At 52.2% G+C, this 15,321-nt stretch overlaps 1 protein-coding gene across 1 annotated transcript in view; it reads left to right on the top strand.

Annotated features, from left to right (window-relative positions):
- The window catches only part of SDK2 (sidekick cell adhesion molecule 2), a 268,402-nt gene that overhangs the window by 206,301 nt on the left and 46,780 nt on the right, over window positions 1-15,321 (top strand). Inside the window, exons 19-25 of the mRNA XM_081581340.1 lie at window positions 7,426-7,621; window positions 7,843-7,941; window positions 8,295-8,486; window positions 10,250-10,371; window positions 11,391-11,500; window positions 11,602-11,752; window positions 14,789-15,026. Coding sequence (XP_081437466.1) covers window positions 7,426-7,621; window positions 7,843-7,941; window positions 8,295-8,486; window positions 10,250-10,371; window positions 11,391-11,500; window positions 11,602-11,752; window positions 14,789-15,026 — 1,108 coding nt within the window. The remainder of the gene's footprint in view (window positions 1-7,425; window positions 7,622-7,842; window positions 7,942-8,294; window positions 8,487-10,249; window positions 10,372-11,390; window positions 11,501-11,601; window positions 11,753-14,788; window positions 15,027-15,321) is intronic.

The raw sequence follows: 15,321 nt of genomic DNA, 5'->3' as shown, positions 1-15,321 counted from the left end.
ACACTCCAGCCGTGGCATCTTCCTCCCGGGAAGGCACATAACCGAGGCCTTCCTGGGCCAAGGCTGCAGCTCTCACCGGCAGTGCTGGCTGGCTGGAGAAACCTCTTAATTGGGACTCTGGGGGGCAGCAGGGGAGGGAAGGGGGAGGCTCGAATCCTGCAGAGGAGCTGAGCTGGGAACAATTAGCTTCTTGTTGCCGACTCTAAGTTTCCTTCCACCCTGGGGAGCCCTGGGCTGCAAACTTCTAAGGCAAATGGCTCCCAGAAGGCCAAGGAAACCAGCTCAGTGGCCGGGACAATTAGTGCAAAGACCCATTATGTGACAGAGCCAGAAGAGGCTACAGAAGCCCACCTGATTCCCAGTTCTGGGGTTGCCCAGCACCCACTCCCTGCTCTGTGAAAGTCAGCAGGAAGGAACAGTCCAAATAGCTGGAGCATAGAAACAGATGAGGAAGACTCGCTTGTGCCTAGACAGGGTGCTTTCTACCCGCCAGGCAGTATGGGCTTCTCTCCCATACTTGTCTTGGGCAAGGTGCACAAGAGCCCTAAGAAGGAAGGCTTGTTATCATCACCCCCATTGTATTTCTTTATTTTTATTATTATTTTCTGGCTGTGCAGCATGTGGGATCTTAGTTCCCTGACCAGGGATCGAACCCACACCCCCTGCATTGGAAGTCTTGACCACTGGACCACCAGGAAAGTCCCTCGTTTTATTTTATTTTAAACATTGATTTGTGCCGGGTGTTAGTTGCAGCGTGTGAACTCTTAGCTGCAGCATGTGGGAGCTAGTTCCCTGACCAGCTCCCTGCATTGGGCACTCAGAGTCTTCTTAGCCACTGGGCCACCAGGGACGTTCCCATCACCCCATGTTGTAGAGGAAGCAACTGAGGTGTGAGGACAGGTAATTTGTTCAAAGTCCAAGTAACCGCAAAGCTCAGACTCCAGAGCCTACACCTTGCCTTGCATTAAAAATAAAGTGTCATATGATTTAATTGTAAAATAATGACTGTAACTGGCTTTTTCTAAGTGCAGATGGATACAGGTGGGATTTTGCTTCTTGTTCCTTCCACCTTCAGTGTCACGGGGAGAAGAAAAAGCCGTGTTTGTCTCTTCCATCCTTCAGTGGGAAGGGACCTTTTACCCCTTTGAATTGTGAAAAAACTTCAAATATCTACAATATTAGAGAGGAGACATTTAGACCAGATAAAACCATAATGCACCCTGGCTTCAACAGTTACCAACACATGGCCCAGCGTGTTCCCTCGACTTTTTTCTTATTTATTTATTTGGCTTGTGTGAGGTCTTAGTTGCCCTGCAGCACATGAGATCTTAGTTACCCGACCAGGGATGGAACCCACGTCCCCTGCGTTGGAAGGTGGATTCTTAACCATTGGACCACCAGGGAAGTCCCGTTCCCTCTATTTTCCAGCCTCTATCCTAGAATATTTTTAAGACAATCCCAGGTATTGTATCCTTCCATCCATTCATATTCCCGCAGAGAAACATTATAAAGTCTCTACTTAAAACCTCACCACAGTAACCACATTCTCATTATGGTGCCTTCAAATATCAATGGTCCCCTTAATAGCATCAGATACCCAGTCAGCGTTCAAATCTCCTGGTCTCCAAATCATTTCCTTTACTGGCTGGTTGATTTGCCTCAGGATCCAAAGGAAAGCCACACAGCTGCAGTTGGTTGGAGTTTTCTAGGTTTCAGTCGACCCACAGGTTCTCTGTCTCCCTTTTTCTCCTTTTTAGTTTATTTTGTAGAGAAACTTAGCCATTTATCCTATAGAATTTTCCACAGCCTGGCTGGATCGGCTGATTGCATCCCTGTGGGGTCATTTAATTTATTCCTCTGAACACTATATTTGCAGTGAATTGGAATTTAGAATGAGAGATTTGATCAGATTCAGGCTTGAATTTTTTTTTCAAGATATTACTTCCTGGATGGTGCTGTGCATTCTCATTAGACCGACAGTCTCTCTTACTAGTATGTAGTGGCCACTGATGGTCCTTGTGTGGCCCGTTATCTCAGTAGGGGTTGCAAAAGGAGGAGACTTGAATGTTATAATTTTGTCTTGATTTATGAGCTGAAATACTCCCCCCCCCAAAAAAAAAAGAATTTTTCCCTTAACAGCTTTTTGGTTACGTGAAGCTTTAGTTCATCTAGGAAAAGCATGGTAAGTGCTCAAGTCTTCCGTAACTTAACAATTTTCAGGGTAATGAACTGGTTCCTTAGCACCTTCTAAGGTGAGAGATGAGTTTGGATGGGGGCAGAAGGAGGCATCTGTGTTGTTGTTGTTGTTAGTATTATTATGTCCTTAGGGATTTTTAATACATCTGTTATGTTTCAAGCCACTGCTGTTATTACTTTTATTGATGCCAAACTGACCCATCACCTGCCTCTTTGAGTCGGTGAGTTCTTTTGATGTGGCCTCAGGAGCCTTCTTTTTTTCTTTAGCCTGCGCTGGGTCTTCGTTGCTGCGTGCAGGCTTCTCACTGTGGCTGCTTCTCTTGTTGTGGGGCGCAGGCTGTAGGTGCACAGGCTTCAGGAGTCAACAACACGCGGCTTCAGTAATTGTGGCGCATGTGGAATCTTCCTGAACCAAGGACCAAACCGCGTCCCCTGCATTGGCAGGCAGATCCTTAACCACTGGACCACCAGGGATGTCCCAGCCCCAGGAATCTTTGATAGCTTCCTTGCTCTCTGGTATGACAGGATGGCCCAAATTACCTTCTTCTCCTGCAGCGTGCCTGGGATCAGCCACGTCTTCAGGGAGCCCTTGTTTCTTTTAAATGATAGTCAAATACCAGAACCTGGGCAATGGGGGTGCTCCTGGTTCTAGCATTGATTGTTGTTTTGAAGCTCTGTGAATGGACAACTGAAAAATACTGTTTTAAAAGATAAAACATATACTGATACTTCCAATTCAATTTCAGGACTTTCAGATTTCTTTTAAAATAATCTCGTGGGTCTTTTCTCTCTCTTTTCTCCATACGGAAAATCGAATTCTTTTCACACCAAAGAATCACTGACCTACTTGATCCCACAAACACCCACAACAGTTTCAGAACAGCAATATCAACACTGTGGTTACTGAAAATAGTTTCAGATGATCTGCAGTTCTTTCTGTTTTTAGGGTGTATCCCAGCAGGATATGCTCCCCCACCCCTTTCTGTGCTGCAAAGTCTTTGAAAGGGTTTCTTTCTGATTTTTGCGACAACTCAATACACTGTGAAGTTCATTTGTTTCATTTTGGTTTTGATTGTTAGGGATTGATTTTTTAACTTAATTTTGCTCTGTAATTATGTAGCATATTTACATGGTTCCAAGGTTAAATCTACAAAGAAAAGTTAACTCCGAGAAAATCAGCCTGAATTCTGGCTCTCTTCCTCCCCAATAGAATTAATTTCTTTTGTGTGTTGCTTTGGTTTGATTTTCCCTTCCATTTCTTTAACATAAACAAATACACGCATGCATAAATGCGTCTCCTCACCTTAGATGGATGGCAGTGATCAGTACATACTTTCTCCATCTTGCTGTTATTTTCACTATATCCTGGAGATCACTTTGTAGGAGTTTATAGAGATACTTCATGTTCCTTTTTAAAAAATCTGTATTATATTCCATTATGTGGATCTTGCATTGTTTAGTCAGCCAGCTCCCTAGTGAAGACATTTTGGTTGTTTCCTGTCTTTTCCTGTAACAGACATTTCTACAGTGAATAGTTTTATGCGTACATCTTTTCATATTTTCACGTATAACTTTGGAATAGATTCTTAGAAATAAGATTGCTAAGTCAAAAGGTTCAGTTCAGTTCAGTTCAGTCGCTCAGTCGTGTCCAACTCTTTGCGACCCGGTGAACTGCAGCACGCCAGGCCTCCCTGTCCATCACCAACTCCTGGAGTTTACCCAAACCCATGTCCGTTGAGTCAGTGATGCCATCCAACCATCTCATCCTCTGTCGTCCCCTTCTTCTCCTGCCCTCAATCTTTCCCAGCATCAGGGTCTTTTCCAATGAGTCAGCTCTTCTCATCAGGTGGCCAAAGTATTGGAGTTTCAGCTTCAACATCAGTCCTTCCAATAAACACTCAGGACTGATCTCATTTAGGATGGACTGGTTGGATCTCCTTGCAGTCCAAGGGACTCGCAAGAGTCTTCGCCAACACCACAGTTCAAAAGCATCAGTTCTTCGGCGCTCAGCTTTCTTTATAGTCAAAAGGTAGATATATGTAATTTTTCTGCTATTGCCAAATTGCCTCATTATTTTTTTTACTTTTTAATTTAATTTTCAACCAGAAATATATTTACACAATTCAAAAACCGACAAACATAAAAAAGAGCAGAAATCTCCCATCCCACCCCCTCCCACCCCCGTCCCTCATCTGCCTGGTTCTTTCCCACCCAACCTTGAAATTCTCCCCACTCCAGGGAATAACTGTTGTTAATTTCTTACATATCTTTCCAGGATGTTTTATACAAATCTGTGCAAATGCAAAGAGATAGAAAAATAAAGAGAAAGAGGAGGGGAGGGAGAAAATGAGAATTTCCCCTCCTTTCTTTTTTTTTAACTCAAGTATCTAGCTGGCCAGATGTACTATCCTGGACTCCCAAGCCTGTAAATGTACTGCCTCCATCAGAAACAAGACACATCAATTCAGCCCTTTTCTCTACAGCCATCAGGGTAGACCATGGTGTCTCCTGTAATCCTGAGGCTCAGAGAGGTTGACTGATTTTCCCGGGGTCACACAGTAGATGCCTTAGAGCTGGGCTTTAGTTTCCCCATGGCAGGTGGGAGCTTAGTTCCCTGACCAGGGATGAAACCCATGTCCCCTGCATTGGAAGACAGATTCTTAACCCCTGGACCACCAGGGAGGCCCCTTGGTTTTGTTTTTGTAAGAGCGAAGGACAGTGATTCCCATCTCATCCTCACTGCGATGGTGAAACGGGAGTCATCGGTGATGGACTGACCCCGTGCCGGGCCCAGTGTGTGTACATGGAGCACAGACTCCACCCCCTGGCTGCCCAGAGCCCAGCCCCTTTGAGAAGGCACAAAGACAGTTCTGTTGTCTCCCTGGCCCTGAGGGAGAGCCCTCTCAGCCCTCAGCCCCTCCTCTTCAGGTGCAGCTGTGGCAGGACAGGTGGTCCACACTCCAGGATTGATGTCTGAAGCTGCCTCCACCATCTTGGTCCCTGGCCTGTGTCTGAGGCTGCCCCGGGCGTGACGCCCCCACGCCACGCTGCCGTCACCCTCTGCACATCTCCTGTGTCGCTTCTGAAGACAGTTCCCTGTGATATTGTTTCCAGGCACTTGTCAGGACATTCTTTGTCCCTTACTTTTTTTTTAAATGGTAGTGATCATAATTGGTCCAAACCCAGTAAGATTATATTTACCTAGATTTTGCACTTACTGGAGAATACACCGCACAATTAATTCTAACGGCATAATTAATTTGAATTTACATTAATTAAATTAAATTAAAACATCAAACTTGTTTCTTCATCTACTCCAAAGAAGTTCAGCACTTTAATTGCTATGAAACAAGATAACCGAAATAAGGAGGGTATTTAACATACTTATTAAATGCCAGTTAGTATTTCTGATTAGTATTTTTAGGGTCTAATTAATGTCTAATTAACTTGCTATTGGCTATCTTTTCACAATACCAATTAAATTTCCAAACATCCTTTATAAACAGGCGGCCATGAAAAGGAGCAGATTAAGCATTGTTATGGGCGTGAGTTAATCAGGAAACATTGGCATGGTATTGTTTTATGTCTATAAATACCCGGGCTTATTAAAACTCATCCCGTGTTGCTTTTCACCATTAATTGCTATTTAATCAACTTCAAATAAAGGAGGAAATCTCTGAGACCAGCTGTCATTGTTCGAGACAGACGAAGGGCCCAGAAAAAAAAGAGTGAGGGGCAAGAGACCAAGAGGCAGAAAGACACAGCCACGTGGATGGATCCAGAGAGGATCACACTGAGTGTGTCAGAAAGAAAAAGGCAAATACCACAGGATACTGCTTCCATGTGGAATCAAAAACATGACACAAATGGACTCATCTGTGAAACAGAATAGACTCACAAACATAGAAAACAGACCTGTCGTTGCCGCGGGGGAGGGAGGGTGAGAGAGGGATGGATTGGGCGTCTGGGATTAGCAGGTGTGAGCTAGTATATGTAGGATGGATAAGCAGCAGGTCCTACTGTATAGCACAGGGAACCATATTCGCTATCCTGTGATAAACCGTAATGGAAAAGAATATTCTAAAAGAATGTGTACATATGTATGGGGCTTCCCACGTGGCGCTAGTGGTAAAGAACGCGCCTGCCCCTGCAGGAGATGTAAGAGACGCAGGTTGGATCCCTGGGTTGGGAAGATCCCCTGGAGAAGGAAATGGCAACCCACTCCAGAATTCTCCTGGGGAATTGCCATGGGCAGGGGAACCTGACGGGATATGGTCCACAGGGTCGCAAAGAGTTGGACACGACTGACGCGACTTAGCACAGACGCACACATATATATGTATAACTGAATCACTTGGCTGTACAGCAGACATTAACACAACATTGTAAATTAACTACACTTCAATTTTAAAAAACAGGAGGCAGGAAGAGATGGAAGGGGAGGCAGGGAGTTTATACAGCTCTGGGTGGGCTGTATAGAGTGGAGATTAAATGAAAAGTGATGCTGAATTTCCAGACAGGGTTTTCCTGTTGACACTCTACCTCTAGCATATGGTTAAGATTAAAATCCCAACTCAGAACAAGTTTAAAAGGATTAGAGTTAGCTACACACTGAAGTTCCAGGGGAGAGCTGCCCTAGCCCAGACAGAGAAAGACAAAGGAGTCCAGGTATTGGAAACAAAGACCCTCAGCTTCTAGCCGTTGTGTGATATAGCAAAGTCACTTAGCCTCTCTGAGCCTGTTTCATCACATGTGAAAAACAAGACTGGCTTCGTGCCTATGTAGTCACTCGGGGCTCCATACTCAGAAGGACTCCATATTCGGTTCAATGCTTTGCTGCTGTCTCTGGAAATTCTTAACAGTTTTTAAACAAGGGGGTCTCAATTTGCATTTTGCTCTGGATCTGCAAATTATGTAGACAGTCTTGGTCAAGTCCCTCCCTATGGGGTTGCCGTGGGGACTGAGTGAGAGACTACTCGTTGAAAGCACCCTGCTGGCTGCCTTGCTTAGAGTAAGTCACTCAGGGAATGGAAAAGCACCCCAGAGTGAACTCCCAGAGGACAGATGCTCCAGGGCCCTGTGGGTACCAGCACGGCCTCCCTTCCCTGGGAGGAGGGACCCTAGGGAGCTGGGCTCCTGGACACTGTCCGTGGCCCAACCTCTGGGAAAGCACTGGGCCTCTGCCAGCCCGTTCTTGCTGCCCTGCTTGAGTGCCTGGCCTCTCTGCAGCTCATCGCCTGGGAGCCGGAGCAGGAAGAGGAGGTTACCATGGTGACCGCCCGGCCCAACTTTCAAGACAGCATCCACGTGGGCTTCGTGTCTGGCCTGAAGAAGTTCACGGAGTACTTCACCTCGGTGCTGTGCTTCACCACCCCCGGGGACGGGCCCCGCAGCACCCCCCAGCTGGTGCGCACCCATGAGGATGGTAGGCAGCCCCCGGTCCCGGCTCCCTCTGCCCCTTACTCCCTACGCAACCCCCCCACCCCGCCCTGTGGGCCACGCTGAGCGCTCCAGGCACAGGGCAGCCCCACTCTTGTCTTCCAGCCTGGGGGTGCCCCTGGAGCCCCACGGGCCATCTTGCAGACAGTGGTCTCTCTCTGGCTCTAACTGGCCTTGGGTGGGGTGGGGGGCCTTCTCGGGGTGCAGTGCCTGGGCCTGTGGGACACCTGAGCTTCAGTGACGTCCTGGACACCTCGCTGAAGGTCAGCTGGCAGGAGCCAGGGGAGAGAAACGGCATCCTCACAGGTAGGCGCCTCGGCATTGCCGACCCGGGAGTGAGACGGGCCGGGAAGGGTCATCCTGTCCATCCCCCTGCCGCTGACCTGGTGTCCATCCAGAGCCTCTCAGCAGACCAGTCTTTCTTGGAGAAGACTCAGAGGAGGTTCTCAGCCCCTCTGCTCTGTGACACACCCCAGCTTTTCACCGTGGCTGCAGTCCCCACACAGCGAGGGGCCCCCACCCACAAGGCTGCCACCTCCCCCGGAGGCACCTTGCTTCCAGCGCGTGTCCAACCGCCAGACTCCTGGGGACGTGAGCAGCAGAGCAGAAGGTTGAGGCCACCGCAGCCGAGCTCATGCCGCCCTGCGGGCTCTCCCCAGGCTACCGGATCTCCTGGGAGGAGTACAACCGGACCAACACGCGCGTGACCCACTACCTGCCCAACGTGACCCTGGAGTACCGCGTCACCGGGCTCACCGCACTCACCACCTACACTATCGAGGTGGCTGCTATGACCGCCAAGGGCCAGGGCCAGGTGTCAGCCTCCACCATCTCCTCGGGGGTGCCTCCAGGTGGGTGCCTGCCACCAGCACCGGACTCCTGCCCTCTCTCCTCCTGATGGCGGCCGCTTCCGTCCCACACAGCCGTCCTCTCCCTGGGGTCTCTGGTCCCTGGTCACCCCAGGGCCGGCCTCACGCTCATGATGGCAAGGCTGGGTGGACTCTGCCGTTCCTCACCTGGCTCTCAGGGGAGCCCAGACTCCGCGGGCCCCCACCCTCTCTCTTCCGCCCCTGCCCCCCACCCCGAATCCCCACACCAGGCTCTGCATCATGCACTGGGATCTGTGACTCAGGGAAAGAACTCTCACTGTCACCCAAAGAGTCCAAACGGGATTCCGACTAGTGGGAATGTGTGTTGGGAGCGGGGTAGAGCAGGATGCGAATAATCTCACCCCCAGTTTAAAGAGCAAGCTGAGGCCCCTTCTCAGCCCCGCTTCTGCCAGACTCTGCGACCTTGAGCAAGTCAGCCTCTGTGCCTCAGTTTCCCTATCTGTATCTGTGGGGATCCCCATGCATTCCCATCTGGGTCTGTGAGTCTGTTTGTGTGATGTGGCCAGAATGCCTGGAGCTGCCCACCCGCCGGGATGGTTGAGATAACTGGGCTTCAGCCAACTCCACGTGATAATAACAGTGAAAAGAAGGAGGCTGTTTGTGGCCCAACTGTGTCCGACTCTTTGTGACCCGATGGACTGTAGCCCGCCCAGCTCCTCTTTTATCCACGGGATTCTCCAGGCAAGAATACTGGAGTGGTTAGCTATTTCCTTCTCCAGGGCATCTTTCCCGACCGAGGGATTGCACCTGCATCTCCCACACTGCAGACAGATTCCTTACCATCCTAGCCACTATGTAATTATTAAATTACTTGAAAACTTAAAGCACCACTGACTGTTGATGTAGGGCTCACCCAGCCCAGAGCTCCATGCATCAATGCACTGAATCCCCCCAACAACCCTGGTGCCTCAGATGGTGAAGAATCTGCCTGTCAGTGCAGGAGACGCAGGGTCGATCCCTGCTCAGGACGATCCCTGGAGGAGGGCATGGCAGCCCACTCCAGTATTCAGTGCAGGAGATGCAGGGTCGATCCCTGCTCAGGACGATCCCTGGAGGAGGGCATGGCAACCCACTCCAGTATTCTTGCCTGGAGAATCCCATGGACAGAGGAACCTGGTGGGCTACAATCCATGGGGTCGCAGAGTTGGACACAACTGAGCAACTAACACACACACAGTGACCCTGAGGTAGGCGATATTATCATCTCCATTTTTCCAAGAAAGATACTGTGGCACAGAGAGGTTAAGTAACTTGCCCAAAGACACACAGCGTCGGAAGCGGCAGACCAGTCCCATCCTGGAGTCTGAGCTCTTTCTGTTCATCCTGAACCTCAAGGTTGCTGGTCAGGATACAAGGTCTCCTCCTTCTCCTCACCCCTCCTTCGAATCTCCCTCAGCCAGTATCGTTTGGGGAGCGCTGTCGTGGGTTATGGGTGGATGGAGAGGAGGATTCATTCAGGAAGCCTAGCCCCTGTTGCATGGCCCCGAGGTTCTCTCGGCCCCGAGCCTGCCTCTGTGCCTGGTCTGAACACAGCAAGCTGTGGATGCAGGATGGAAGGCTGTGTTGGGGGCCGGGGAGGGGGGCGGTGAGGCCTCCGTTGTGCTCCTTGGAGGAGGTTTCTAGGAAGCATGTGACCCACAGCCCCCTCCGTGCCCAGAGAGCCCTGTTCAATGTGGAAGGACCTTCTTCTTAATCTCCCTTCCTGCCCTGTTTCCTTTTTCCAGAACTCCCCGGAGCCCCCACCAACCTGGGCATTTCCAACATCGGCCCACGCTCCGTGACCTTGCAGTTCAAGCCAGGCTACGATGGGAAGACCTCCATCTCCCGCTGGCTGGTGGAGGCCCAGGTACAGCCTGTGGAGGGGAGAGCGGGCAGCCTGCCCCTCACGTTGGCCATGCTCTTGAGAGCAAACTCTGTGTGTGTTTACATCAGTGTGAATTCCATATGCAAGGTACAGAAGGCCAGGTACACCAAAGCGTCCACAGTTCCCCTACGCCTCACCTGTACACACACGCCTGCACGCATGCACGCGCACACACACACACACACACACTGGTCAGGGTGGCGACCTGCTGGCCCAGAGAAATGACCAGCTGCTTCCTTTGCACTCATGGTTCTCAGCTTGGCTGCACCAGGGGAGCGTTCAGAAATTCCAGTGCCTGGATCCCACCCCCAGAAATTCTGATCTAGCTGGGGTTTTGGCTGCACCGAGTCTTTGTGGCTTTGCATGGGCTTTCTCCAGTCATGGTGCACAGCCTTTGCACTGCGGTAGCTCCTCTTGTTGTGGAGCCCCGGCACTAGAGCAAGGGCCTCAGTCGTTACCTTACGCGGGCTCAGTAGCTGCAGTTCGCGGGCTCCAGGGCCCAGGCTCAGTAGTTGAAGCGCATGGGCTTTAGTTGCTCCGCAGCACGTGGGATCTTCCCAGACCAGGGATCAAACCCGTGTCCCCTGCATTGGCAGGCAGATTCTTAGCCACTGGACCACCAGGGAATCCCCTCGCTGGGGTTTTAGAAACATGCCGGGTGTTCAGGAGAATCACCTGGGAAACTTACTTACTAAACAAGCAGGCTCCTGGGTCCCAGCCCCAGGGGTTCTGACTGGCTTTCATGGGCAGGGCCCAGGAATGGGTTTGTATTGTAATAAGGTTCCCATGAGATTCTGATGCAGGCGGGCTCGGGGTCACCCTTGAAGTCATGTCTAAGGGCCTGGAAAGAAGGGGGCCCCAGTTGGTGCCCTCCAGGTGAGCCTTGCGGTTTGTGTCAAAGCCTTCCATGGGCCGGGCTGCAAATCCCAGGAGCTGGGGCTGGGAGCACCCCCAGCTCAGCCTGGCAGGCTGGCCGGTTCTAAGGGGGTCTCCCTTTGCAGGTGGGCGTGGTTGGGGAGGGAGAGGAGTGGCAGCTGATCCACCAGCTCCCCAACGAGCCTGATGCCCGCTCCATGGAGGTGCCCGACCTCAACCCCTTCACCTACTACAGGTACCGGGGCACGAAGGGGAGGGGCTGCCCAGACAGCAGTGGGCTTTGGCCCTGGGGTCCTGCCCTCACCCTTGTGCTCAGCCTCTGTCCCCCCATCTCAGCTTCCGCATGCGCCAGGTGAACATCGTGGGCACCAGCCCACCCAGCCACCCTTCTAGAAAGATCCAGACCCTCCAGGCACCCCCTGACATGGCCCCAGCCAACGTGACCCTGCGCACGGCCAGTGAGACCAGCCTGTGGCTCCGCTGGATGGTGAGGCTCCTACCAGTGTGGGGGGCGGGGGTAGGACATCTCCTTCGGCCTCATCACCCTGCAGAAGCGGGCATCCACTGGCTCACCCCCAGCCCCCTTAGAGAAGGTCATCAATCTTAGCCAAACAAACAAATGTTCTCCATGACGAGGAGTTAAAAAACACTTTATCGAGCACTGCCATGTGCCAAGCATTTTACCTTTTTTCTTCTGTATAACCCCGCAAAGGACACATTACTCTTCCAAGTTACAGCTAAGAAAACTGAGGCTCAGAGAGGTTACGAGTTCACCCAGTCACACAGCTCCCTGGGGTGGTTCTGGGATTCAGACCTAAGGAGTCTTGCCCACCAAGTCGGGGAATGAGGGGCTCCTCCTGAGGTTCAGGGCGAGTTGGAAGAGGCATTAAGCTCTGTCCCCATAGACCAGGGCTCCACGTCAAGGTCACCCCATGTGACCCTACACGAGTTAGTAACACGTGTGAGGGCTTCGCCTCCTGCCAGGCACTGTTCTGAATGTTCTGAGTGACGTCGGTGTTGGACACTGAACCTTCTCCATGGGAGCCTGTGACAGTAATCCTGGCCCCACTTTACAGATGAGGACACTGAGGCAGAGAGAGGTGGGATAACTTTCCCAAGTAGCCTCCCCCCATTCTCCCACACCCCCTAGTTAACAGCAGGGCTCAGAATTCCAACCCAGGGAGTCTGGCCCCTGAAATCCACCGCCGTAAACCCTGAGCATGCTTTTGTTCCTGGGGAACAAAACAGAACATTTCTCCCCCTGAACATTCCCCTGGGACAGCATTTCCCGGGATGAAGCCCCACAGAGCAGCAAGCCAAGAGGAATTTCTAGACAAGGAGACGTGGGGCCAGCACTGCACAGCCCAGCTTCTTAGAAAATCTGGGAACCCCAGCTTCGGGGGGATCTTGCCCGACTCTGCATCACTTGGCCGCTTCAGCCACACAACTCGTTTTTTTAATCATTTGTTTATTGATTGATTTATCTGGCTGCATCAGGTCTTAGTTGCCACATGTGAGATCTTAGTTGTGGCTAACAGACTCTAGTTGCAGCGCGTGTGCTCAGTAGTAGCAGGGCAGGGGCTATAGTTGCTCCGTGGCATATGGGATCTTAGTTCCCTGACCAGGAATCAAACCCACGTCCCCTGCACTGCAAGGCGAGTTCTTAACCACTGGACCACCAGGAAGTCCCCACACAACTCCTTTTGGCCTCCACTAAAGAAAGCTGAGCGCCGAAGAATTGATGCTTTTGAACTGTGGTGTTGGAGGACTCTTGAGAGTCCCTTGGACAGCAAGGAGATCCAACCAGTCCATCCTAAAGGAGATCAGTCCCGGGTGTTCATTGGAAGGACTGATGTTGAAGCTGAAACTCCAATACTTTGGCCACCTGATATGAAGAGCTGACTCATTGGAAAAGACCCTGATGCTGGGAAAGATTGGGGGCAGGAGGAGAAGGGGACAACAGAGGATGAGATGGCTGGATGGCATCACCGACTTGATGGACATGAGTTTGAGCAAGCTACAGGAGTTGGCGATCCACAGAGAGGGCTGGCGTGCTGCAGTCCATGGGGTTGCAAAGAGTTGGACACGACTGAGCGACTGAACTGAACTGAAAGGTCTCTTTACTAGTTGTCCCAAACTCAACTTAAAAAGCACCGAGCTCTGGTTTATCAGAACCAAAGCTTATCTGGGTTATGGTTTATCAGGTCATTGCTGCCTTTCACCTACAGAGACAGTCTGACAGAGGCGCTGGTGGCCATCAGCCCTGGATGAGCGCTGATTATGAACAGTGAGCCCCCCAGGCACGGGCACCATGCAGAGCTGTCCACCAGCTCAGCTCACCCCCCCCTTCCCTCCTCCGCTCCGCTCCCCTCCAGGCTGGCTCTCCGTTTGCCCCCTGCCCCTCACTTTAAGGTTTCCAAGTACTAAAAGGCTGAGACGCCCAATACCTGGGGTGGGGCCCGGAGGGGCACAGAAGGCAGTGGCTGAGCTGTGCGGGGCCCCGGGGATGTCAGGGCCCCCTGTAATGATGCGGCCCGTTACCTTTCCTTAGCAATCAAGGGAGCCTGCGCTCCGGGCCGGGTTTGAGCTCTCAGGCACATCGATCGCTGCCTTAATGGTCTCTGGTCTGTTTCACTAAGTGTCTGTAGGAGTGGGGGCTGGGGAGGGAGGGCCGGAGTATGGAGGGGGCAAGGCAGAGCCTGAGGACCTGGAGAAAGCGGGTCAGAACGTGCGGGCCTGTGGATCAGGGGCTCTTTGGGGAAGCAGAGAGGGGGCCAGTGAGGGCTGAGGGCACCCCAGCTCCAGCCCTGCCACCATCAGAGCAAGAGTCTTCTAGCACCTGCCCGGATCACAGGCTGCCCCCGACACGCCCACCCCGCACCGCCCAGGTTCATCCAGATGGCCTTGAGGCAGTGGCCTCAGCCTCACCAGCCTAGTCATAGGCCCAGGAGAGGAAGCTGTCTTATTTTTTCTCTTCACTGAGACTCCAAGGAGAAGAGGGAGGCTGAAAAGGCAGCAGGAGAGACAGAGGTGTGCTGAGTGGAAGGACTTCCTGACAGCAGCTTGTGCCCTATCTGTGCTGGAGATGCTGTCTCCCCACGCTTGTTCTCCAAGGGCAGACACGGGCTAAGATCGGGCATGTTGTAGGCAGTTAAATAAGTATCTGTTGGCAAGCTGAGGGAGGGAGTTTAGTGGCTGAGATAACAGCCAAAGGTGCCGTGTGTTAGACAGCCTTTACGCCTCTGCCCTCTGGGCCAGCCCCCTTGTCGTATGCACGGTAAAGTGGATTCTGCCTCTCCTCTGAGCCCAGGGGGAGAGTCAGGGAGAAGGTGGGGCCATCAGAAACACAGAGTCACACAACCAAGCCATGCTCAGCGATGAGCGTGCCTCACACGGGTGCCGACAGGCTGGGCGGTGGGCAGGGTAATCCCGAAGGCTCCCTGGAAGAGGCAGCACGAGCCTGGCAGGTCTACACAGCGTGGGGCGGGCCTCACAGCAGTCTGCCCACTCCTCCCCCCTGCAGCCTCTCCCAGAGAGGGCATACAACGGGAACCCCGAGTCGGTGGGCTACAAGATCAAGTACAGCCGGGCAGACGGCCATGGCAAGACGCTGAGCCACGTGGTCCACGACCGCGTGGAGCGCGAGTTCACCCTGGAGGACCTGGAGGAGTGGACGGAGTACCGCGTACAGGTGCAGGCCTTCAACGCCATCGGGAGCGGGCCCTGGAGCCAGGCGGTGCTGGGCCGGACCCGGGAGTCAGGTACTGCCCCCTGGCGCCCGCCCCTCCCCAGGTCACCTCCCTGTGGCCCGGTGACACCCCGCCTTTGTCCCTCTGCCCTGAGGGCCTCCCAAGGACACTAAGGCTGGAGCTACTGTGCAGAAATGTCCTGGGCTCATTCTCCTACTTGTGCTCAGCATCGGGCAGAGCAGAGCATCGTGTGTGTGTGTGTGTGTGTGTTTGCATGTGTCTCCTAGTACCTGATCCCTCCCTGCACTGCTTCCTAAGTTAGGGGGACAGGTTTCCAGGAGGAGATTCCTGGCTCTGTGCCCTTTAA

The sequence above is a fragment of the Giraffa tippelskirchi genome, chromosome 3 (genome assembly GCF_054371585.1).
Source record: "Giraffa tippelskirchi isolate mGirTip1 chromosome 3, T2T-mGirTip1v1.2.pri, whole genome shotgun sequence".
NCBI classification, from domain to species: Eukaryota; Metazoa; Chordata; class Mammalia; order Artiodactyla; family Giraffidae; genus Giraffa; species Giraffa tippelskirchi.
The sequence above is the reverse complement of the archived record's forward strand: the minus strand, read 5'-3'. Positions and strand labels throughout refer to the sequence as shown.